Here is a 26,532-nt window from a genome sequence, read left to right as displayed (position 1 = left end):
ATTGAGGCTCCAAGAGGTTCTGTCTTTTACCCCAGTCACACAGGTTGGGAACTGGTAGAGCTAGATCTGATGTGGTCTGTCTGGCTGTGAAGCCTGTGTACTTTTAGTTCTACAGGAGAATATGTGTAAGGTGAACGAAGGAAAATAACAATAACTGGAGTGTGATCTAGTAATAGTAATAATGACAGCATAGTGCTTTACAGGTGTGAGTTCTGAACGTGATTAAATGAGCATATGAATAGGACTGATGGGGTGTCTCCTGCTCTTCCTCAGGGAAACAGGAGAGGAAGATAGAAGACATATGCATAAGATTTCCTTTGGCTTACTCGTTTTCTGAAAAAGAATTAAAAGGCTCAATTAGTTTTGTTTTGCCACATTTCTCAGATTATTATGTTCTTGAGGTGGGTGGATAGATTGGCATGTGATTATGTGAAATCAAACCTGGTATCTTCAGAAGAATTCTAGCAGATAAGCATGTCTTTGGGTTCAATATTCAGTTTTGTGATTAGTGATTACTGTTCACATTTCCTGAATGGGAGTTTTTAAATCTGCATCCAGGTCTTTTTCCTTTTGAAGCTAAATGTCATATATACCCTTATTTCTTTTATGCTAACCTCCATATGAAAAAGCAAATTAGTGTTATGAGGAAAATCAGCAACCAGTCATTGGTTGCTACATATCCCCCAAATAAATATCCCCCAAATAAATCTCTGATGACTAATGTTATATTAGTCTGTAACTCCAGTTTAAACTTTAGGCTCCATTCTCTTATTTGGGAGACAATGGCCAGTTCTGTAATACTGTGTAATATAAAGGTGGTGTCCATTTATAAATAATCATTGTCTTCTAATGAATTAATCCTCATTTGCAATTACAGCTGGATACAAACTTGGGTAAAGATGCGTTCTGTCTCCAAAATTGGATTCTCTGCATTTAAAAATGTCATTCTAATTCTCAACTCCCTAGAACTGTTACTACAAAAGAACTATTTATTTTGCCATTCAGCCTAAAAATAAAACCTTTCACCCAGATAGCACACTTTAATAGTCACATTTTTATCCAAATAATTTTAAACGAATTTAAAAGAATCAATTTCTAGGTGCAATGAGAGCAGACAAGAGTTGGAACTGGGGTAGATTGGAGGGGGTAATCTAAAAGCCCACCTCCCTGCTTAGAAACACCTCAAGAATTTCTTGACTCACAAGGGAAGTGAGGGAAGAGATTTTAAAAGCTGAACAGTGCCGCTCTTTGCCAGCTCCTGCGGACGAAGGCCCAGCCGGCTGCGGCGAGGGCCGCGAAGAGTTAACCAGGGACTGAGCCCCCCGCGCCGCGGACTCCCGGCGCGCTCCCTCCGCCCTCATGTCCCCACCCTCTCGTTTTGGCAAGGGATTAAAGTGCTCCCCCCTGTGGCAGCAGTGACCCAGAAATGAGTTTGATTCACATAGCCCTTCCTCCATAACAAGCCAAACGTCCGTCCGAGAGTGCCTCCCTGCGCGAGTGCCGAGTGTGTGCGCGCCGGCAAGAGCAGGGGCCCGCCCGGCTGCCCGCCCGCCAGCCGCGGCCCGAACTCATGCAGCGCGGAGCGAGCGGCGTGGAGCCCAGCGCCTCAGCCGAACCCTTCCGCAGCAGGTACGCGCGCGGGCCGCGGGGGGCGCGCGGGGTGGGCGCGCCGCGCGTGTGTCCGCGCGTGTCCGCGTGTGGGTCCGTGTGCGCGTCCCGGTACCGCGGCGGCGGCGGCGGTGGCGGCGGCGGCGTCGGCTGCAGGACGAGCCGAGAGGCTCAGCCATATTTGATGGTTTTGTTGCTTTGCTCGGGAGTTCTCGGGAGTAATTTAATGCCGAAGGTCGCTGCCTAGTGGAAATAATATAGTACGTCATTAATATGGCGCCAAAAGATTGGGTTCTCGATCTGTAGCGAGGAGGGAGGGCAGGCAGCCGCCGAGCGCAGCGTTACTATCCCACCAGTAACTTGGGCATTGCTGGGGCGGGGGCCAGAGGAGGAAGAGATGATTTTTGGATCCTGAGAATTGATCTATGTTGGATCAGTAAGTTTCATTATGATTATTTTTCAATTTTGGGGGCTGAAGACTTAAGAGCTTTTTCTTCTTTCGGATTTGCGAAGAACATGCGGTTTTCAGGTGAATCATCATTTAAACGCGTTTAGGAGCAGAAGCCCAGTTTAGTTGGCTTTAGTTTATACAAATTTTTAAAAAGCCAAAGCGCATTAGGCTGCATGAAAGTGGAAAGCATAGTAGCAACTTGGTAGACAGATGGCAATGGCAGAACGCAGGTCCGCGCACATATATGAATCCAGAGTGTGTGTGACCGTGGTGGCGGGGGGACGACTATATTTGTCCAAACATAGGTGTGTGTATAGGTACATCTGTGTAGGGTGGCCGCAGCCCTGGCTCTTGTCACCGCGTCACCACGAGTCCAAAATATTCTTTGCATCAATTCAAGGGCAGTGAGCAAGGGGTGTAGGGACAGCTTGGCAATTAGATTCGTCCAAATTGGGTTTCCAACAATCAGACCTTTTACTTAAAGCGAGACTGTAAAGAGTAAAACCTTTCATCGGTGAAATTAGGAAGGAGTTGGCATTGGTAGAGCAAAGTACCGATTAACCATGAACTTAAAACGGATTGCAAATTGCAACCTTTGGCACCATCTGCAAATTGTGGGGGTGGGGTCGCTCTGGCTTCGCTGCCTTAAATGAACGTGCAGTGTGTACCTCCGGACTGCAAGTTGCAAAGCCCTCCAGTGCACGTGTCTGGTGCTTGTGAGTGTGTGTTTGTGAGTTGGGGGCTGTTGTTTGGTAGCCAGCAGGCTTTCCGGGTTGTTGGCGCTGGCTTGCAAATGCGGGAGAGGGATGGAATGTGGAATGTTGACCAGGGAACCGAATCCTGTCGGAACGGTCCCATTTGCTGGAGAAATTCGATCCCTTCCACCTCCTTCCCGCTCCCCCGCCCGCCTGCGGGCAGGAGGCGGGGCCGGGGACGCGGCTGCTGCTCAAAGTGGCGGAGCGCGGCGGCGGGAGGCAGGTGCACGGCACCCGCCAGTGGGGGTGCCTCAACTTCCGCGGGCGTTTAAATAGCAGGCTCTCTCCCCTCCCACCGGTAATAGGTGACCTGGCGGCCGAGGGCGGCGGGGGGAAGGGGACGGGGTGGACCCGGGAGGGAGCCTCCGCGGCACGTGGGCAGGTGCTGGGTGGCCCCGGGGCCAACTTTTGTAGCCCGCCTCTGGCGTTGGAGGAGAGGCGGCTCCATGTGGAAATGGGGGCGGGTGGCGGCCGAGGCGCTGTTTTCTCGGCCGCGGCCGGAGCGTCACCTAACGGTCCCAGAGGCGCTGCCGCGGGGCCCGGGGTGGGGGGCTTCAGGGGCGGGGACGCCCGGCCCGCCGCGCCCGCGCCGCGGGAGCCCCGCACAAAGCCTGCGGCGCGGGGGCGTCCGCCGCGCCCCCGCCCAGGGAACGGCCCGAAGCCGTCGCCGTCCCCGCGCTGATTCCGGCGGGCGGCCGCAGGCGTTTGTTTGTTGGTTCCGCGCCGCCTTCCTCCCCGGATGGCTTCCTGTGACAGAGGTGATACACAGTTTCCAGAACTGTCTGGGGGCGGGAGCGGGAGCGGGAGCCGAGCCCGCTCGGGGCTGCTCGCCGTCACCGCCGCCTCTCCCATCTCACAGCGGTTTCTCGCCGGCGCGCCCTCCCCAGCTCAAAGGTGCCGCCCGGGAGGGACTCGGGGAGGGGGACGGCGCGGCCGTTTCCAGCGGCGCAAGTGGCTTCTGGACGCGAGGGAGCGTTTGATTTGCAACTGGGGCCGAGCGGATTGGTGCAGCTGGCGGCGGCGGGGCGGGAGGAGCGGCGGCGACGGCGGGGGGTGGCCACTTTCAAATGGAGAGGGCGGCGGCGGGGACGCCGCTGCGGAGGGAGCGGGGCTTGGTTGCGCCACGAGAAGGTGTCATCACTGCACCGGGGCTAATTCCGGTGGAGGTGCCGGGAGTTACTTTCCCCTCCTTCCGCGCTGTTGTTTCTGTCGCCTCGGGAAGAGGAGGAGGAGAGGGAGGAGAGGCAGGCAGGCGGGGAGAGAGGGTGGGGGCGGCGCCGCGCGGAGCCGCGGCCCTGCGCACACCCTGGCGGGAGGCGGGAGCCTTGCAAAGCGTTCTCTCGTGCGGGGCGGCGGCCCAGCTCCCCCACCTCGGGATTCCCCCCTTTCCTGCCTTCTACCCCCCAGCCCACCCCGCACTTCTCCCTCCCGCATGGGCTCCTCGTCCCAAGGTCCTCCACCCCGGCTCTCCTCGCCCCGCGTTCTCCCCCACTCCAACCCCTCCCCCCAACTACCCGGCCCCGGGCTTCCCGACCCTGGGCTCCCCCTCCCGGGCGCGCGGGGGCGGCTGCAGCCCAGGCGCACGGTGAATGCAGCGAGCAAACAAAAAAGCGGGCGATTTAAACGTGCCTTCGAAACCCGTTAGGAATGCGTCGTCACCCGGAGACCGTTTACAAGCTGCTTTGGCTGGCTTTCTAGTAACGAGGAGACAGGCGCCCCACCTCGCCCACCTGGGGCGAGGGTCTGCAGCCCTCCGTTTACTCTGTTCAAGAGGGAACACTTTAGGGGCTTCTTTCCCAAAGGTTATTAGGTGTACTATTTTTGTGTTTCAGGAAACCCACTGTGAAAGCCTTGCTTTTTAGTTACTGGTAGCCCAAGGCTGTTATCTTTCAAAGCTGATGAACTAGTTTTAAGGTACAAGGAAATTATTTCCTTGAAAGCTGGTTTAGTAGTGGTGGACCATCACTGGTTAGCGATTACTATAGTAAGTTGTATTTTGATCAATCACAGCTAATCAAGATTTAATCACTTATAGGTAGATAAAGGAAGAGTTCATTATAACCATGTTTACACTGATTTAACATTTTAAACACAATAGTAGTGGAATGGGCAACACATGTTGGAGAGACACAGAGGATGTTTTGTGGGTGACACTTTCTGACAAATATCTGCAACCCAGAATTTTATTGCTCTTATTCCAAATATTTCGGTCTCATTTAATGTCACTTTTAAGTCAGATGAGTTTCCTGATTGATATTTTGCTTTTCTTTAAGTTTGTGTATTTTTATGTTTGTATAGGACTCGGCATTTTCAGGTCTGCAACAGATACAGTTTACAGCTAAGTGTTTTGTTTCCCCATATCTCCTTTTATTTTTAAGTTTATTTAGTGTGTACATGCGCACGTGTGAGAGAGAGAGGGAGAGAACGAACCCCAAGCAGCCTCCGTGCTGGCATCACTGAGACCAAAGTGGGCCTGGAACCCATGAACCGCTAGATAATGACCTGAGAAGAAACCAAGAGTCAGACTGTTAACTGGTCTGAGCCACCCAGGCCCCCCCCCCCCCCCCCCCCCCCCCCCCCCCCGCCTTTTTTTTTTTTATACAGCCAGACAAAGGGAGTTTCCTGATATGCAGTAGAACTTGAACTTGATTCTATCTTAGAATGGTAAGCTGCTTTGTAGTAAGATAAGTTGGATGGGTTGCCACAGAAATTTTATCTATGATAAAGTTAGATATATGTTCACTTAAAAGGAAAGAAGTTCATGAGCATTTTAGTTTCATATTAGTTACTAAAGTTGAAAGAAGAGCTGTAATGAGAAAACTGAAAAATGGTAAGTGTGCCTGAAAGTGAGATGAGAGGAAAAAAAACTGTTAGGAGTTTAAGGAAATGTTATATTTTAAAATGAGCTGTTGCTTAGCTCAGAGGCCTGGGGGGAAGTATATTAGCTAAAAACTAGGAGGACTTGGAATAAAAGCCTATCTCCATGTGACTCATCTATAGTAGGCACTTAATAATTACTGTTTTTTGACTTTAAGGAGCCCTTAGTGGCTTCACGTATTATTACAGAGGTGGTGTTACATGTACATTGTTGGAAATTAGAAAATACGGAGAGGCAAATATAATAACACATTCCTACCACCCAGAGATCACTACTATATCACTTTATAGTGTACTATATCACTACTATGTGTGTGTATGTATGTTTTAATGGAAATGAAATCATACTCTATACAGGTCTATAAGGAGGTTCCCCCCACTCCTTGGCCAGCTTGGTAAATTTTCATCTCCTCTATTACTGAGATATATTCAGATTTCCGCAGTTGGCCCTAAAATATAACAGAGCAGCTTTGTCTAAATTAATACTGTCCAGCTGAGGATCATTTATCGCATCTGGTTATTATTTTCCGTAAGTAGATTTTAATCTGTAGTTACTTTTTGACAGAACCTCTGACATTGAGGAGTCAAGCCTTTGGAATTAATCATGACTGGATTTTAAAAAAGTTGGAAATGAAAATGTTATAATTTGGGTTTTAGATTTAGAAATTATCTGCTTGAAAAATACTTTAGAGAAATTTGCCTCATGTATTTGTCTGCAGGCTTGTTGGGAAAAGAATTATTAACTGTTTCTGTTTCAGTACTGAGGAAGTTGGAACAGCAAACATCAAAATATCAAACACTAATGTCCTATATCTAGGATTTTTCAGGAGTTAGGTAGAGGCATATGAATCTCAGAGTTTGCTTACTTCCTGTTGGTGGAGCTCTTCTGTCCTTTAGTATTGGGGGACACCCATTATACTATTACAGTTAACTGTCAGGATTTGCATTATAAACCCAGTTTCCCCACAAGGTTAATAGAGTTGACCATCTTGACCAGTTTCTCTTGCTTTTTATTTGGGTTGGCATCAGAAAGTTTGGCTAATTTCAGACAGTTATGCCCGTGTTAAACTTCTTTCATTCTCTCCCTGTAAGTTAAAACATTGGCATCACATTCAACAATAGCTTTTAATTTTTTGAAATTAATTACAAAAATTGTCTTAATGTTTATCTTGAGAATGTGTCTGTGCCCAAGAGGGGGAGGGGCAGAGAGAGAGAGGTAGAGAATTCCAAGCAGGCTGTGTGCTCAGCACGGAGCTGACTCTGGTGCTGACTCTGGTGCTCGATCTCAATGACTATAAAAGGTCATGACTTGAGCTGAAATCAGAAGTTGGGAAGTTAACTGACTGAGCCACCCAGGTGCTGCTTTTTAAAGTTTTTACATTAAAAGTGGCTTTGCTTGGAGTTACTAGTTTATCAGATAGTATCAGAAGCCTGGTAGGAACCTTAATTGGGGAAGTGTTTTAATTCCTGAGACAGTAAGTTACTTCCTTGAAAGTTTTAGTGTTCAGTCTGTTTTCTCCATTTTCAAGATGTCGCAGCTCATGTATTTAAAATTTAGACAATATGTTTACTATTTATTGTATATGATATTTCAGAAAGTTGAGACTTGAGAGTTTATTGCCATTTACCTGGTGTACTTGTATAAAAGTATTGGTTTATGATTGTGAGGGGTGTATGTTTTGATGTTTTTGCAGTTGTGGACTCAGATGGAGTAAAGTTACCCTGCATTCCTAAAATATGCCAGGGTGGCCTTAGAGAGGGTCTTTTTACCTTTGAGTAGAAGTGGTATCTTGTCTGCAGGTTTAGTTTAGGGTCAAGTATCCAGAGTCCACAGAGAAAATCTAGCCTGAGAGGATATTGCTCCTGACTCTGGCCATGTTATTGTGGCCTTATCTGCCCTAAGCCTTGAATGCTTATTAAGGATGTCTTTTCCTCACCTGAAAGCAACAAAAATATTGCTAGACCTGGAATGAAAAGCTTAGTTGCTGGGGAATTTCCGTTCAGAATCCTTTACTAACTCCAGACCAATGGTATATTATGTGCACTTAACAGATGTTCAGGATCTAGCTTTTGATTACTCTAAAACCAGTCCAGTATTTACTTTTTGCTTTTGATTCTCCAGGTAGAGTCAAAACATAATTAATTGACAGAGGATTGTTGAAGTAAGTTCATTTTTAAAACCTTGGGTTTTTTTGGGCTTGTTTGTTGAAGGAATTAAACCACAATTTTCTCTTGTTTTATTTTTTATTATTTTTAAATGTTTATTTATTTTTGACAGAGAGAGACAGAGCATGAGCAGGGGAGGGGCAGAGAGAGAGGGAGACACAGAATCTGAAGCAGGCTCCAGGCTCTGAGCTGTCAGCACAGAGCCCGACACGGGGCTCGAACTCATAGACTGGGAGATCATGACCTGAGCTGAAGTTGGACGCTCAACCGACTGAGTCACCCAGGCGCCCCACTCTCCTGTTTTAAAAGGGCTCACAATTGGCAGTAATTTATGTATATATAGTATTGATTATTTAAGGTCTGCATAGGAGATTTTATTAAATCTCATGACAGCTTCCAAGTTTCTTAGCATTTAAGTGAAGATTTCAGTGGTAAGAGTCCAAAAAATGAATAAAACGAGTAATTTTTTTTTTTTCTTTACTCCTTACTCTAGGGTAAGGAACAAGAATTGGTAAGGTTAACAAGTTGCTGAGTTGGAGCCAAGTTGCATGGTTTGCTTTTGTTTAACACAAAGACTACTAAACATGATTTTGAGATTTTTTTTTTTTGATTACTCATGACCATCTTTACAAGCCTCAGTTATTTCAGCATTGAAATCTAATGATGCACTTAAGATGTGTAGGCTGACTACTGGTGGCTTGTAACTTTTTTAAGTGAAGGATAAACTTAAGATCTGAGACCTGTGGAACCTCTCCCAGAAAAATCAAGATGTGCTGAAATTTGCATGCCATTTCAGGGATTTGGGGGAATACTTTAATTTAAATGTATTCTTGGATACCAGTGTAGTGTTTAAGTTTTGGTGAGTTCTTTTTATGATTTTTCTGTGATCCTTTTACACCACTGAGTGGCTCAGTTGGTTATGTGTCTGACTTTGGCTCAGGTCGTGATCTCGTGGTTCGTGGGTTTGAGCCCCGCATTGGGCTCTGTGCTGACAGCTCAGAGCCTGGACCTGCTTTGGATTCTGTGTCTCTCTCGGTCCCTCCTTTGCTTGTGCTGTGCCTCAGTCTCTCAAAAATGAATAAATGTTAAAAAAAAAAAAAAGCCTGTCTAAAACAGGTTTTTTTTTTTTGCTTATTGTGTTACTGGCTTGAAAGTCAGGTAAGAAGCTTGTTAGAAGTTTTTATAATTTAGTATACACTGGCTCCAAGTAGGAGTCTCAAGGGTTTGAGAAAATTCACAGGTTTCTAGACATGGCTTTTATTTAAGTGGCTTAGAGCATCCTGCACTGCTTTTCCTCTTTTCAGTCTTACCTGTTCTAGTTAAAAACTTCTAAAGGAACGAGTGTGCCTGATCCTTAACTTTGTAAGCTTTAAGGCACGTGTTTGCCCAGGACCTGGTCATGATTTACATTTCACTGATCCTACATAATGCTGGTTTATAAACATACTGCCAGTATGTTGATTTGTGGCAGAGATCAGTAAACTTTTTGGAAAGGGCCACATAAGATAGTAAATATTTTAGGCTTTGTGGGTCTTATGGTCTCTGTTAAAACTGTTTAACTCTGCTTTTTGAAGTGTGAAACAATCAAACTTTATTTGTGGACACTGAAATTTTGAATTCTGTATAATTTTTATGTGTCATGAGATGTCCTTTTGATCTCCCCCACCCCCAATTTAAATATGTAAAAACCATTTTTAGTTCAGGGGGTGGACAAAAACAAGCTGTGAAACTTTGATTTTTACAGTGAGACTCAGCATTACCTAGTTACCAAGATTACTCCTGCTGGGGCTAAGTTACCTTTCTGGTAGGAACCTGAAAATAAGTTGAAATTAAAAGTTTGTTTGATAAATGTGGAGGGAGTTTGCTAGTCTGAGGGCTGTGGCTCTTAACTTTTTGGTTCTTAGATCCCCTTTGAGGATATAATTTATAACCTGGGCCCTTGTGTACCTGGGAAAGCACACTTAGGGAGTCACACCCTCAAGGGGGCCAGGCCAAGAAGTCCTGTGTAAGGGAACATGCATTATAAACTGGAGTTCCCTACAGAGGGAGATAACTTCTCTCCAAGTAGAATGTGTGTGTTCGACCACTCAGAACCCAATACCTGCTGTTCGGAGGACTCACACCCCTCTGATTAGTGTTCAGAAAACTAGCACACTCTGCTCTACCAGGTCGAGTGGGACTTACAGCTGTCTTCCTATCAGCTTGCCAGGAAGCCACGTTTCAGTTTCTTACTTAACAGATTGTTTTTCATGGATTATATTTTAGTTGTCTGATAATAGATAGTAAATGGCTTTAATCCTTTACATAACATCTTTCAAAATCACAGTACATCCAGGAGTGGGGGAAGCTTGTGGTCTACTCACCTGGGAGGAGGTGGCTGGCTTTGGAATGCCTGCTCACTTTGGGAACTGGTCTTTTGTTTGGAGACTGGCTTTTGCTCTAGACCTGTGTGTGTGTGTCTTTGCTCATGCTGGTCAACCTCTCCAGAATTCTATGTACGTCTCTTTAAAATTAGGAAAAGTGGATTAAATTATCTCTGAAATGTTTTGTAGCGCTGCGATTATTTATGGGTTTCTTTTGGGAAGATTTCCTATAGACCCAATCCATGGGGTGAGACTCCTTTTAGCCTTGAACTCAGAATACTTCTGGAGACCTTGCTCCTAGGTTTTGAAATCATCTGTATGTTTCAATGACCATAATAACAAGACTTGTACAGTTATGGTGAAATGTTTGTCTTCATATGTAACTGAGATGTGTAAAGGTGTTTTTAGTAAAGTGTGCTATCTAGGTCTTCTAATATGCAACATTGGGAGTCATTTTTTTTGTCTTTTTAACAGTACTTTAAAAATTTTTGGTGACTTAACATTGTTAGTGGTAACTGATAGTTTCTAACAACCGGCTATAATCAAGGAACAAAGTTCCTCAAAACAGCTGCATTTCAATCTGTGCACAGTGTAATTGTCATTAGCTGGTTGAGTCTGGTTTCTGCAGAAGCTGCTTTGTATATCCTGTATAGGAACATCTGGTTTGAGTGTTTAAAAATCTTTTAAAATTACCCTGTAGACACTTTGCATTTATTGACTTACTCTTCCAAGGAAAGGCTTGTAGACAGACTCCTTTCCCTCCTTACTCTTACCTTGGTTCATGCAGAAACTATCTGCTGTTAACACTTCGGTTTTTTTTAAGTGTTATTCTTCAGTGGGCTTTTAGACTTTGACCTAATTTGCGTGGGTATTTTTATATATTATGTACATTAGGATTTGGTTCAGAGACCCTAGGGCAGACTGGATCACAAATTTCTGATTTCAGTGAGTGCTTTAGAAAAAAAAAACTTCAGTTTTCCCTGGTAATTGTCAAAAACAGTATGTAAAGAGGAGTAAGAATATGGGGCAAATAGGGGCTTTATCTCATATGAATTCTGACTGAGTGGTAGCACTGTGTTAAGGAGGATTCTGAAGTCATGTCTGGGCTTGTGGAAAAGAATGACTCAATTTATTAACCATGCCTGCCATGGGTGGAGGAAATGGCCTATTTGGTCGCCATCTCTGGAATGTAGCTTTTTTATTTTTATTTTTTTCCAAAATAGTACTACTCTTGAAATGGATAGGAAGTTGAATGTTTATTCTTTAAAGGTAGTTTCAACTCTAGTTTTCCTGTCTAGGTTAGGGTTTTTCTATTCTTATTTTTAGTGAGCTTCTACTGGTAATGGCTATTCTGTGTTTTAAAACTTTTGCTTTTGAAGTAAATAGTGTGTGATACTAGCATTTTATGGTATTATCCTATTACCTTTTCTACTTTTTTCCTTCTGTACTATTCCATCAAACATTCTTTAGAAGCCAGACAAAAGCATTTGGTACCCCATCTTATCAGGAAGGAGGTGGGGGATACATAGTTTATTGCTGGCTGCTTATTTTAGGCTGGTGCTTTGCATGGGACTCAAAAGTTGTGCTCCCAGGGTCTTCCCAGGGAAGAATGGTTTTGGAATTTAAATCTTTACTATTATAAACATAGGACAGGATCATGGCTAAGCAATTAAAAGTCATATAAAAGGTCATAAAGAGAAGTAAAAGTTCTCAACCTATTCTATCTGGAACACTTTGGTCACATTTCTCAGAAGTAAACACCATTATTAGTATCCTTTATGTTCTTCCAGAAATGAATAAGCAAGCAATTGGTGTGTATATATACTCTCTTCTTTTGTCCCTTTTATATGTAAATGGGCCTATATTTCAGGTCCCCCCCCTTGCAGTTTGCTTGTGTTTCTTAATGTGTCTCTGGCATCTTTCCATATCTGAACATGTAGATCTAACAAAAAAGAATTCTTAGTAGATGGAAATAGGGATAGAAGCTCGAGATGGGAGGCCATGGTGACTGACTGCCTTTATTAAGTTCTGGTGTGAATTCATTCATTCCCATGTCAAGAGAAGTTAAAAAAAAATTCTAAATACAAATGATTGCAGTGTTTTGTCATAGCTGCTCTTCAGTTGCTGGCTCTAATTGAGTCAGTGATTACAGAGACCTGGGAGGGGTCTGATTGTTTTTAGGGCTCTCATAAGCAGGGATTGGATTATTTATAAATTGGCAAATGGGAGCTGCTTGTGATTCATTTAGAACCACTCAAATATATAAATTCTTTAAAATCTTAAACAATGTTTCTATTGACTTTAAAAGACCGAGTTTACAAATCATTTATGAAGAATTTACAGTGAAGCACTTGGGCTTCATTAGTGATGTTTGTAGGAATGAATATTGTAGTCATGATTATCTGGTCAGTTACAATCTTTTTTTGGGAGAGGTGGTTATTTGCTAAAATAAACAAGTTTCCACTGAATATTTTCAAGTGTGACATCTTTGCAAAGGCTCTATGGTAGTTTGAGCAGCATTTTTTAAACAGATTTTGATGTATGACATGAAAGACATTTTTAAAAGTTGCTTTTGGGGGTTTGAAATATTTAGACAAGGTTAAAACTTTAACACTTAAGATCTAAGCAGTTTGTCAGTTAAATCAAATATATGACTTTTTTTTGACCAGATAAAACTCTGCTTAAAGTAAGAAAGCTGGGTTTGAGTTATAGTCACTCTAGTATTTTTAGACTGTTAGTGAGTATATGAACTAAATAATGTTGCCAATTTGAAAAACTTCTGAGCAATTAATGTTGTCTTTAAAAACAGGTAAGAAACTAGCTGGGTTTCTTTCACATTCATTTGAGGAACAGAAAATTACTGTGAAGTATAGGTCATTATTATATTTGGATACTTTGTTACATTGGGTACTGTGTACTCCATAGAAGATAAGATGGTGACCTATTAAGAAAATAGAAGTCTTTTTTATGGGAGGGTTATTCAATGATCAGTAACTTAGGAATCAAACTGTCAGTTGCATAATATTTAAAAATAATAATTCAAATTATATGAAGTTAGCAAACAGAACGGTAAGGAAGTAGCTCATTATAAAATACTTTTTATGTAAAGATGACTTGGTGTCTGAAAATATTTTTTATATACATTTTTATATTACACATTTTCTAAATACATTTAAAAAAATTTTTTTTTCAACGTTTATTTATTTTTGGGACAGAGAGAGACAGAGCATGAACGGGGGAGGGGCAGAGAGAGAGGGAGACACAGAATCGGAAACAGGCTCCAGGCTCTGAGCCATCAGCCCAGAGCCCGACGCGGGGCTCCAACTCACGGACCGCGAGATCGTGACCTGGCTGAAGTCGGACGCTCAACCGACTGTGCCACCCAGGCGCCCCCCTAAATACATTTTAAAATATCGTACATTTAGGTATTAGATTAACTTTGACGAGAAATGGAAGGACACCAGTAAATTTAAAAATAATGTGACAGAAGTAACTCCAGTTAAGGGTCAATTAGATACTAAAGTGAAAGCATCTCATTCTATAAAGCCCAGTGAGCATTGGATTCAGTTTATGTATAACTCAATCATTCATCCAACAGGTTATTTTAATACATAGGATTGCATTAGATGGTAACATAGAGTAGTTAGAGGTATTTGAGTACCTTCTATAACTTTAGAGTGAAATAAACAAGAATGAAACATAATGGATAAAATAGACACTTTGAGGAAGAAACCTGACTTTCTGCATATGAGCCATAAGATAATTAAAATCACTGGGGTGTAATCCTTATTGTAACTGTAGAGTTTATGGCCTGATAAATAAATGGTCCATGTTCTGCCAGAGAGAGTAATTCAAGTAACTGGACAGTTTATTTTCCTCAAATCGCCCGTTTCCCAGGAATAGCACTGAATAAACAATCGTCAAATTCTTAATCGTATTCTTTTGTCAAACCCTTCACTCCTTATCCCTGAAGTCATTTCTCATTTTTTCTTCCTTAGAATCACATACCAGTCATGCCTCCCTGGGACCACACCCAGGACACTGAACTCGTTCACTCTTTTTTCAAATTCCTGAGCCACCTTGGGGATGGGTTCCTTCAGCTGATGGCTGCTCTAACTTCGTGCATGCTGATGTTCCCCCCGCCCCCGCAGTTTCAATCTAAGGAAACTTAAATTTTAAGGTTTTGAGGCACCTTGTTATCTCGTTTATGTATCCCATGCCCCACCATAGTCCTGTGAATGGTAGTCCTGTAACCTTTGCTGCAGTTACCACACTGAAGCTACTTGTCCAGTTATTTGCTTGCTGTGTCTTCCCATGGGCCATTTCATATCTTGTTCACCATATCTTGGGTATCCAACTCAATACAGATTTAATCGAATTAACATACTAGTCTACTGGTTTTAATCTGTGTGACACACGAGATCGAAGGAAAGTGATTTACTTGTAATCTCAGTAGGGATTGTAGTATAAATAGTGCCCGTGTTTCCTGAGGAGGTGGCGCCCTGAGCAGCCACCACTTGTGCCTGGTTGTCTTGGCACATCCCACCCTGCAGTGGAGATGGAGGTGCCAAAGGATTGTCACTTGACTGATCTAGCCAGGGTCTTTGGCCAACGGGCTCCTCTTAGTTGGCCTTTCCAGGCCATGTTCTTATTATAATCAGGCTTCCTAGGTAGGCTTCCTCTTTTTGGACAAAATCCCAAATGCCTAATAATAAGTACTAATAATAAGTCTGCTTAGGTGTTATGCTTCGCATGGCAAATGGACACTTTGAGTGTAAGTGGCATCATTTTGAGTAATCACTTTGAGTCAGTTTTGATGAAACTGGGCAGAATGTCTGGGTGAGGACTGGACCAGAGTTCCTGGTGCGTCGTCTTGTAGCTGTGCTGTGAGGCTGTGTTTGGCTTGGTACCCTCTCTGCGATGTCTTTATTTCATATTTAACTAAAGATTTCTGTCTGACCAATTTATTGTAAATTTTTATTTTATTTTTTAATTTTTTTTAAATGTTTATTTTTGAGAGAGAGACGGAGTGCACGAGCAGGGGAGGGACAGAGAGAGAGGGAGACACAGAATCCAAAGCAGGCTCCAGGCTCTGAGCTGTTAGCACAGAGCCTGACGCGGGGCTCGAACCACAAGCCATGAGATCATGACCTGAGCTGAAGTCAGATGCTCAACCGACTGAGCCACCCAGTTGCCCCTATTGTAAATTTTTAGAGAGACACATACATGGAACATTTAAGTGATGATGCAAAGCAAGAGTTGATTGTTAAAGAAAGCACATTAAAAAGTCGGGTGAAAAAGTTCTGAAAGATGAAATGAGTGGTAGAGAATGCAGGTGCTTTTAATTGGAATGGGGGACCATGCTTGGTGGCTTTGAGCTGACTCCCTGAGAAAGGTGGGATTGGGGTAGGTAGGGAGAAAAGGGCAAAGAGGCCAGCATTAGCAGAGGCTGAGAACCAAAAGAGGCCTGGACCAGCAGAGACAAGCCTAGCCATGGGGGAGTTGTTAGGAGAGATGCTTAGGTAGAGTTTTGAGACACCAGAGGAGTTTCTGGCTGGACCCATTTGCAAGTGTGCAACAGAGAGATTTGCATAGGGAATGACTTGATGCGGTCACTTCACAGGATTAAACTATTGTGATAATGGGAAGGGGTAAGAGATTGTGGGCATGGAGGTGTTTAAAGGTATCCAGGTGTTTGAAGACAAATCTGTGGGGCAAAGTTAAGGGAACTTGAAAGAGTCCTACATTATGAATCAGTAAGCTTTGGCAATTGGATATAAGGTAAAAAAGGGATGTATGTTAGTAAAGAAATGAGCAAATAGTAAGATTCTGAAAGGGAAGATCTGGTGCAGAGTAATATGGTAGGTTATATGTATGTCGTTGGATACTTGAATGCTTTTCAACCAAAGCACAACCACCAAAATGTTGTGCTTGCATTTTTGGCTATCTCCCCTTTGTTTGTTCCTCAGGACTCTGCTCAGAATTTTTCCCTGACTCCATCAACCTCTGTTCCTACAGGGCGTTGTGTTTACCACTGTCAGGCACTGTTACTGAATTTGTCTAGCTCCTCAACTAGACCAGAAGTTCCATGAGGTTAGAAATGGTCATTTTCCTTCAGCACCTCCTTCTATGTTAGGTATTCATATATGTGGCATGCATTATATGCTATAATACCTTCTTGTTGCTTTCTTTGGAGTGTACTGAGTTTTAATTAGTTATTGCGTATCCTTCCACTGTTTAGATAATCAGCCATGCCCTGAGTCAGCAATGGCAATGATGTGAGGGCTCTCTACTTTCTTGCACTGGCTTTTATTGGACAAATGTTTGAAGCATACAACCCCTGTATTGTGTGTCTTAAAGATAGTAATGTGTACTTTGATTTCTTGATATAGCAGGTAACCCCAGGTGAGATAAATTAGCCTGATGTCAAGGTTTAAGTACATTAGAGCCACAGAGGAAGAAATTCTGCCATGCACCACCCCCCTTTATTGTGCCAGGTTCCTTGGAGAAGTACAGTATCTCATTCTCAACCTTCATTTGTTAAGATCTTTTGGGGTGGATGAAAATGGAATTCATTAGAAAAAGACTATTTTTATTCTTCTTTTACTTGCATAATTTTGCTTGAGTGTGTTTAGGAGCATCATTCTATTTTGGCCAGTGCTTGCTTTTTTTATTTAGTGACTGCTTTCTCTGCGAGTTGTGTTTGAAGGCTAGGAGGGGAAGGCTTTTTGATTCAAAAATATTCTAAGCTCTTCAAGCTCTTTTCCTTAGATAAATTTAAGTTGTCTGAATCAGTGGAGATATGATCAGCATTGGTTTCCTTGTTTCTACCTGGGGAGTGTTTCCTGGGCTTTCTCTGCCTCTTTCTTCTCAGTTCTTACACACCTGCTCAGGAGGTGGGAGCTGCACCCTTCTTGTGCCACGTCACACCGTAAATTTAAGGAATTCCTCTTTAGGTAGCCTGCCTGCCTGCCTTCCTTCCTTCCTTCCTTCCTTCCTTCCTTCCTTCCTTCCTTCCTTCCTTCCTTCCTGTGTCTGTCTGTCTGTCTGTCTGTCTAGCTCTTTGGTAACCTAGGCCTGAGAAGCTAGTTAGGAATGTGTGGTCTTTTGCTTTTCCCTTTTCTCTTTGTGCCTCCTGTTGGACAGGAGGAGGGCTCCCTTCTCTGAAAGGTTGGAGGAGAGTTTAGCTGTCAGTTTTTGGCACATGGTGACAGGGCAGGGAAGACAGTCATTCCAAGTGGGGGGGAAGGTGGGCTACAGGTGTTTGCTCTGGAAGCTTCTGACTAGAATGGGTTTGCCCCAGGCCAAGTTCTAGATTGCTGGGTGTTTAGTTATGGGTGAAGGGGGCTCTGCAGAAAAGGGGTGGGTGGGTTTTAGGACTGTGACCCAGCCCCACAGTATGAAACCCTAGCCCATAACGTAGCCCATGGCCCAGATCATGACTCCTGGGCTTCCACTTGGTAAATTCTTCTATTGAAGAGTCAGTTGGTAAACAAAAACTCAAAACCTTAACTGGCAAGTGTCTCAGAAAGAAAATGTGAAATGCTGGAATTCTAGATTAGGGGCCTGAATATTTGAGTCAATTATATAGGTGTGTTTGTTGGTAGTTGGGAACAATATGATGTGTTTTTTGCTTTTTTTGGTCTCTTTTATAGGTCCATTTAGAGTGGAGCTTTGGGTTTCTAATTTCTGTCTTCTAACATGGTGGTTCTCCACATTTTGCTCCACACCATGCCTGTGTGCCGCACTCTGGGAAACACACCACATTCTAATGCTGTGATTCCCAGTGAAGGGGAACTTGGGATGTACTTTTCTGAGGGGCTAGGTGGCTACTTCTGACTTGAAAAGCCTTCCTCCTTCATTGAGAATCATTGCTCTGCAGTAAGATCAGCGTCCTAAAAATGTCAAGGTGATTAGTAATTTCAGTTTGGAAAAGCTTTTTGGATTTCTTTAGAGATCTGCCTGTGTGATTATGACCGTATGACTTATAAAGTTCATTGACTGGCTCTTAATCTTGGTTCACTGCTCTCTTTCCTGAGTGCAGTCATTTTCTTACCTGGTGGTGCTGGAGGCCTTTTATCATCTGGAAGGAGTCAGCAAGGCTGGCCAGGTGTCTGGCTAAGTTAGGTTGGTTGGACCAGGCTATAAGGAGGTGGGTCAAGTGCAGTGAAACTGGTTTTGGAATTCGAAGGTCCTGCTTACAGTGTGACCTTGGGCAAGTTGCTGCTTAAACTTTTTGGCTTCAGTTTTCTCATGAGTAAAGGGGAGGGAGCTGGATCAGAAATTATATGTCTGGTCCCTTTCTGTTCCAGCAGTGAATGCTGAGGGGTTGGAGATGGCTGGAGGAGGTATTTGCTTTCCCAATCCCCCGTTTGTTTTGTTCCTAGAACTCCAGATTATTTGGCTTTTAGGATTATTTTAGCAAAATTTGCCTGAGAAGCATAATCCTGCCCAGTGCAGTGTAAATATTCACACATTCAGGCACAGCCTCATCCCCATCCCCCATATACACACGTAAAATATGAATCTGTCTGTAGTGAGGAATCACTGTGCTCATTGCCGCGGGTTTTTTTTTTCTGCAGTGCTTGCTGCCAGTCAGCTAAAAAGACTCCTGGAGTAGTTGGTAGTGATAATGTCAACTGGAACTAGAGAGAAACCTGGCACGTTTGGGAGACCTATTGATACTTGACTTCTCCACCCCTTCCCCCTTGGTTTTGAACCTGTCCTGTTAATGATTGTGCCCAATTATGTATCCTTGGTCTTTTTACTGTTTACAATGCAAATGCTCCTTAAAGCCGATTGTTTGCTTTTGTATGCTGTAAATCCTGGGCTGCTATCTGAAGCACAACTTGATGATTGTGTATTATCATCTTGGGTTAAGTGCTGTCTCATTGCTTTGCAGGCTGCCTGCTGTTTCCCGGGGAGATCATGAAACGAGGTCGCCTTCCCAGCAGCAGTGAGGATTCTGACGACAATGGCAGTAAGTCCTGCTTTGTTGTTCTTGGAGCCTACCAACGTTTGGGTCAGTGTAAAAACATGACTTTTTAATGTAATGCTTTAAATAGTTGAGGCCCTTTGCATATCAGGCAGGTCAGAGAAAGCCAAAGCCTGGAGAATCACATCTGAGTGTGATACTGCAGGTCTGTAACCAAATCTTTCTGGTGAGGTTGACTGCAGGCAGGCATTCCTCAGCCTTCCGGTTTGTTATCCAAGGATGAATAATCCAGTTCCAAGAGTCACTGGTGTGTCTGTTTTTCCTAAACATCATTTATGGCACTTAGAGTTGATATTTATGAAGAGGGAACTTAATCGAAGCCAGGTAATTATCAACTAGTCCAACTCCTAAGGGAGATTGAAGACTGTTTAGTGTGTTGTAAAAATATTAAGTAAGGGAAGTCAAGAGTCCATGCTGTGCTCTTCACTTGATTTTTAGCGTTGACCATATTTAATACTACTACTCTCTGCATCTCTGCTCTCTGGCATCCCCATATTTTCACAGTGCAGCTGAGAACCAGAAGTTAGTTGGTTTCCAGGCAGTCAAAATAAATGTCACACAGCTTCTATGTATTGAGAAGCTAACAGACTACTTGAAGAGCTTCCCTCAGATAACAAGAAATTTTGTACCTAGCACAGTGCCTGAGCTCCAGCGCGTCAGCTTATGTTTTACACTATAGATTAAACTCAGAAAATGTGCTTGCCCTGCTACATAATGGGAAAGGTATTGGGCCTGCTTTCAAGGAACCCTGTCTTAGATATATATAAAATCCAGCTCTGACAGAGTCATTAGGGAAGTGTTAGAGATGTCTTTTTGACACTCACTAGAAATATATAGATGTCAGCACGAATTCAGAGGACAGGAGGGCCAGGGAAGCACAGAGGAGTTGAAAGTTGGGCAGGTCCTGAAGGATGAAATAGTTTTTAGGCAAACAGGATTAGTTTTAGTTTTTGGTCTTCCAAGTTTGCAGCAGTGTAAAAGCTGCAAATTAGAAAGTGTTGCTTGTCTGCTAAGCCATGGGAAGCATAGGGGGCAGGACCAGAAGCTTGAAAAACAGAAGAACTCAAACAGAGCATTCTGTTTGGGAGTTTTGGGTACCGGCATGGGACAGTGGGAAGTAGATTTGGTGCCTATAGGAGATTTGGTGTCACGTTTTTGGGGTACACTGGATGGTAAGCTGTGGACTACGGTGAAGGGCTGGGCTTGAGCTAAGGGATTGGGACTTTGGAGACAGACAGTGGAAGCTGCTGAGTTTGGCGTAGGGCAAGAGTTAAAACTGGGTGAGGGAAGGAGAAAGAGGATTGGGGGCTCCACAGAGAAGGGTTTTGCTTTTACTTCACGAAAGGTGTTGAGGGTCTGTGCCCAGGTGCCTGCAGTTAAAACCACTTGGCAGAGCCCTTGCGAGTGCCTTGTGAACTTCTTAGCACTTGTCATTGCACAGCCCTCACTACCTGCTTTCTCTAATATTTACTGAGGCTTTTTACTCCTTGAGGCAAAACCATACAGAGATATTTCTTTTCTGCCCCCTGTGGTGCCTATCAGAGTATTCTCAAGAGTCATAAGTGCTCAAATGCTTGCTTGAATACACAGTTTTGTCTTACATCAATTTTTAAAAAAAGTCTTGGGTTTTAGGTTCAGAACTAATCAGAAGAAGGTTTCATGAAATACTTTCTCTCACATACTAATAATGCCCAGTATGAGGCTTATAGTCCTATTTAATATTTTTTTTGGCATTGAGCAACAGGTTTATGCTCACTCTGTTTGCTTTTGTTGCTGCTTCATTTCCTCCCTAAGGAAATTCTAACTGGGCTAGAAAAGATTCTCCTGGAGGCACCTGGCTGGCTCAGTCAGAAGAGGGTGTAACTCTTGATCTCAGGGTTGCGATCTCAGGGTTGCAGAGTTGGAGCCCCACATTGGGTATAGAGATTATTTAAAAATAAAACCTTAAAAAAGAAAAGATTCTCCTTGAATGTTCTCTCAGACTTAGAGCTTTCCCCTTTCTGGTCTAGAGTTGCCCAAGAGGATGTAAGTGTTCTAATCTAGTGTAATTGAGGAACTAGGTTTTAAGACTTTTTTTTAACTTTAATTAATTAAAATGTAAATTAAAAGCAATCACATGTGGCTAGTGACTACCATATTGGACAGTGCAGTTCTGGACCATGACCCATTCTAGTCCACCTCAGAGTTGCTCCTAATAGCCCCCAGAGGCCCTTGTATTAGACCTTTGGGCTGCCATAACCAACCACAGACTGGGTGGCTTAAGCAGCAGATACTTATTTTCTCTCACAGTTCCAGAAGTCTAAGATCAAGGTGTCAGGTTTGCCGTCTTCTGAGGCCTCTCTCCTTGGCTTGCCTTCTTACTGTGTCCTCACGTGGTCTTCTGAGCATATGTGCATCCCTGGTGTCTCTGTGTCTGAATGTCCTCTTAAGGACATCAGTGAGATAGGATTAGGGTCAACTCTAATGACTTCATTTTAACTTAATCGCCCCTTTAAAGCTTTTATCCATATGTAGTCACATTCTGAGGTATTAGGAATTAGGCTTCAAAATAATAATTTTGGGGGGAAACAGTTAAGCCTGAAACCACCTTAGAAGACCAAATATTTCATCTAAATATGAATTTCCACCCAGAACTCTTGTTAGAAAGGGAGAATAGAGTGCCCAGAGTTCACCAGAATGTGTCCATCAAAAGTCACCTTAATGGTATGACAGCCAGTTTCTTCTTCCTCTTAATATACTTCTTACCTGTGCTAGTTTCCCTGAAGAAGGTGGAGGTGGAGTATTTATATTTGTGGGGTACTGAAGGGTTACCCTAGATAGGCCACGAAGCTGGGTTCTGTCTATTCTAGGCTAGACATGGAAATCAGTGGTGGTGGTGGAGGACAAGAATGATACCTCTTAGTAGAAGTTAGGTGGGCCATCCTTTTTGTCATAGGTAGTTCAGTATAAAGCATATGTTGATGCTTTATGGCTGTGCTGTCCATCCATGCTTAGTGATTTGGTAATTATGGTGGACGATGATAATAGTAAAAAAACAGCTCAATTAGAACCCTTGCAATGCTAAAGCTTATAAAATATGTACTTGTCCACTCCATGGAACACCCTTTCCACCTCTCTGAGGGCAACTGTCTCATAGCATGGGTCTCTGGCACCAGCCTGGTTATTTGTGTTGGATCCCATCCTTCTTTGTAAGCCCATGGTAGTCTGAATGGGGTGCTTTCTGCCCTTGCATTTGGGTCTGCAGAACCGAGCTGGTCCTCAGCTGGGTCTGGGCACTTGGAAAGCCCTGATTTGCAAGAAGGGCTGGGTCTGTGCAGTGGCCACTCCCCAGCATCTCCAGCCTGCAGCCCTGACAGAATTTTGGCAGCACTTCCCAGCCCAATGCAAAACATGTCTAAGTGAAGGAGAGGCAGCTGCGGACGTCAGCGTGGGGGCCACAACACTGACTGTAGCCGTGGCTAGGCCCTGCTGGCCTCTGGGACTGGAGTCCTTTGCTTTGTTTTCTGGCCTGATCCAGGGGAATACCAGTGTGGTATTTACAGTTGGGGATGGATGGGCATTTTCTGTGCCAGTGCAAGCACTCATCCAGCTGCAGTTGGAGTTGTTGAAGCGTTTCTCCAGGTGCCCTGTGGAGGACTGGCCCTACAGTTGGATGAAATAGTGTTGGGGTATTTGCAGGCTGCATTGTAATTGCTGGCCTCCTGGCACAGGGTGGCCCTAGCCAATCTCTAAAGTTACATGTTGTGCCAGGGTGTGGCCCAGGGAAACAAGCCCTTCATTTCTTGCTTCCCAGCCCAGGATCCTCTGTTCTTAGGGGTTTTGGCAAATGTGGGAATGGGATCCGCTAGCTATTGTTCAGTATTTCCAAACTAAGGGAGATTGCATTTTTATCTTCAGTAAAGCTGCAGAGGCTAATTAAAACATCAAGTGTCCTTTCTTTTGGCAGGAATTATGGATTGTTATCTCAGGCCAATTAACAGCATCCTTACATTTTTTTCCTGTACAAGTAAGACAAGAATTAAATATTACTTAATACTGTCCATTTGGCACATTTTTTTTTTCTTCCAAAATATGGGATCTTTGGCTCAGATAAGGGGGAGCCAAATGAAAATGATGTTTTTGGGAGGTTTTTTGGGTGTTTTTAAATGTGCCTGTCAAAGGCCCAGAGGGAAATTAAAAAGTTTTTTTAGAAATAATGAGAGAAATGTACTTTAAAGTTTTCCCTGAAGTTGTGAAGCAGGGCTTCCTTTTCCGGTTGAATTTCCTAATTTCAGGGCTGTGTTGACTTCCCTGTGGGAAGGCCTGGTGTGTTGCTGGGGGTCTGGAACTAGGTACCTTTGGGGACCCTCCTTGGCTGCCCAGTTACCACACCTGTATTGGCCTTCAAACATTTCCGTCTCCTCCATTTACCCAATTGAGCTCTGCTCCATTACCTGTGATGATGAATGGGCAGAAAAGAGATCTGAGTACAGTTCAAATCTACTAATTTTGCACGTGGTAATTAATGCAGGTTCATGAGTGGTAAACATAAAGTTATGAGAGGACTTCAGTTTTTCTGGGTGCTCTCCAGCTTACAGATAAACAGTGAAGAGACACCACAATTTTTAGTGGATTAAACGTACTTTCTGCTTTGTACCTCTTTATGTCTCACTGCATTTAATGAGTTCCCTTATATTTTTTGGTAACTTGCCTTCATTTTTTTTAAATTAAAAAAAATTTTTTTTAATGTTTATTTTTGAGACAGAGGGAGACAGAGCATGAATGGGGGAGGGGCAGAGAGAGAGGGAGACACAGAATCTGAAACAGGCTCCAGGCTTTGAGCTGTCAGCACAGAGCCTGATGCGGGGCTCGAACCCATGAACCGTGAGATCATGACCTGGGCAGAAGTTGGATGCTTAGCCAACTGAGCCACCCAGCCACCCCTCATTTTTTAAAAAATGTTTCTTTAGTTTTGAGAGAGAGACAAGAGTGCGAGTGGGGGAGGGACAGAGAGAGGGAAACACAGAATCCGAAGCAGGCTCTAGGCTCAGCTACCAGCACCTAGCCCAGTGTAAGGCTCGAACTCATGGACTGTGAGTGAGATCGTGACCTGAGCTGAAGTTGGACACTTAACTGACTGAGCCACCCTGGCGCCCCTGTCTTCATTTTCTTAATTCAGTTGGCTGTGCTTGTTTACCTTCATGCAGGTCTTTGGTGGTTTCTCTTTTGCATAAAAGTTAACTCTGCTTCCACTTACATTTCTTATTTGACTGTAATTTTTGAAACGTTTATTTGTTTTGAGAGAGAAGGAGAGTGAGCACAAGCAGGGCAGAGAGAGGAGAGAGTGAATCTAGGGAAAGAGAGACTTGGGCTCGATCTCATGAACTGAGATCATGACCTGAGCCAAAATCAAGAGGTAGATGCTTAACCGACTGACCCACCCAGGCACCCTGCCTATGCTTTTAATTTGTTCTTTTTCCTCCATCAGTTGCATCTTGAGACCCCAGGGAGTTGTGTAGGCATTCTTGAAATGTAGGGATTTAGGCTCAAATATTTCAAAATATGTACTGTGTGTCTCCTTAAGGCACACAGAGATGGCTTTGCCCCTTTTCAAACCTGACAGTGGCTTGGTTTTGACATTGACAGGTAGAGCAAGCATCCTCTTGGGTTTGAAGAGCAATTAGCACAAAATGATCTAGTCCATGGACTAGTCTTCTGTAGCCATTGGATTTGGATGTTGGCAGGAGTGCTGGGTAACTGAAACATTTGTATGTCAGTTGGTTGAAAACCCAAGTATATTTACGTTGAAATATTCCTGAGCCAGTTTTTTGAATATATGCATTAAGTTTTTGTACTTTGGAAGGTGGAAGTGAGTTGGACCATGGAGCAAAGCTATGCTGGGATGGAGGAATTTTGGGAAGTATAGGGTCAGCCCATGATAAAACAGTATTCGTATTAGAGGCTTGTCTTCTATCATGCAATTAAAGCAAAAAGCTAATAAACTACATTAAATTGCTTACTTTGTGGTGGCAGTTTCCATAGCACTGCTTTACTTGCACGGGGCTGTCCCTAGCCTTGAAATAATGCATAGGTGTGTATCTTGGGTCTGTGCACTTTTGTGACACCAGCTGGCCTGTTAGACTTAATACTTGCTGGTCCTAAGTGCCTTTGTTAGGCTGGTTTAACATCCTGAAGACACCAGTGTGGTATTTGGTGTCTAGAAGTAGTGTTTGAGACAGAAGATTGCCATTTAATAGTGATGAGGTTCCTTCACAGTTTGCATTTTGTGGTAGTATGAACCCAGACCACCATTCATTGTAATTTCTGAACCTTTCATGCACTATGCACCCTGGCTTATCACACATGAGTTACCAATGTGGGCAGTGTGTAGTAGATTTACTCTTGAGGTTTTTCCTTATTTTAGATCTAGGGCAAGAAGCATGGCTATTTTTAATTTCAAAGGCGAGTGTTCGAGATACCTGCCTAGTAGGACCAGAAAGCAGGATTCAGAATGCTCTGTGCATGTACAAGATCCATGGTCATGATGCTGTGATCTGTGAACCTTTTATAACTTGTATTGTTAAACTCCACAAACTTCTGTTTTAATGGGAGTTTGGGGATACGAAAACAAAACAAGATATTTTCTCTCTATTCATTCTTTTCAGTGTTTAATAATTGCTTTTTTTTAATAGAGAATTGTTCTTAAACTGTGTACATGTGCAGAATTTTTAAATTCACTTAGGTTGACTTTAGGTAATCCTATCTTTGTGGGCAATAAAATAATTTTTTAGACATCACTGTCAAATTTTTAGAGTTCCCAGCTCCTCTCCTGAAAGTAACAAAATAAAAAAGAATTTTACTCGGTATAGTTTTAGCTGTTTGCCATTAAATGTTATTAACATTCTGAAAATAAAAACAAAATGCAGCACCAACCAAGTGTAATCGTAGCGCATGGTTTTTAAGAACTTAAAATTGGCTAGTGTTTTCTGTAGCACACGTCACTATCTCCTGTTCCTTGTGGTATTTGAAATACTCTCAATTCTGGTTTAATTTGTTTTGTTTGTTTTCACCCAACATACTTTCAAAAAAAAGCTTTGTAACCTTTTTTTTTTAACGTTAAAAAAATGCTTATTTATTTATTTTGAGAGACAGTCACGTGAGCAGGGGAGGGCCAGAGAGAGAGGGAGACAGAATCCCAAGCAGGCTCTGCAGTGACAGCGCAGAGCCTGACTTGCGGCTTGATCTCACAAACGTGAGATCTTGACCTGAGCCAAAATCAAGAGTCAGATGCTTAACTGACTGAGTCACCCAAGCTCCCCCCACTACATAACTTTTTTT

The 26,532-nt window shown here is 43.3% G+C and overlaps 1 protein-coding gene across 13 annotated transcripts in view; it reads left to right on the top strand.

Moving 5' to 3' along the window:
- Positions 1-1,327: 1,327 nt before the first annotated feature.
- The window catches only part of JADE1 (jade family PHD finger 1), a 59,734-nt gene continuing 34,529 nt past the window's right edge, over positions 1,328-26,532 (top strand). Inside the window, exons 1-3 of one of the 13 annotated variants that reach the window (XM_043568548.1) lie at positions 1,328-1,629; positions 19,123-19,200; positions 23,162-23,221. In XM_043568548.1, coding sequence (XP_043424483.1) covers positions 19,149-19,200; positions 23,162-23,221 — 112 coding nt within the window. In that variant the 5' untranslated portion in view covers positions 1,328-1,629; positions 19,123-19,148. Of the gene's footprint in view, positions 1,630-1,739; positions 2,045-3,066; positions 3,113-3,254; positions 3,573-19,122; positions 19,201-23,161; positions 23,222-26,532 lie in introns of those variants that run through there. The other 12 variants (XM_043568557.1, XM_043568566.1, XM_043568539.1 and 9 more) reach the window with 12 other exon arrangements.

Source organism: Prionailurus bengalensis, chromosome B1, assembly GCF_016509475.1.
Source record: "Prionailurus bengalensis isolate Pbe53 chromosome B1, Fcat_Pben_1.1_paternal_pri, whole genome shotgun sequence".
Taxonomy (NCBI): domain Eukaryota; kingdom Metazoa; phylum Chordata; class Mammalia; order Carnivora; family Felidae; genus Prionailurus; species Prionailurus bengalensis.
This window is presented reverse-complemented; position numbering and strand designations above follow the sequence as displayed.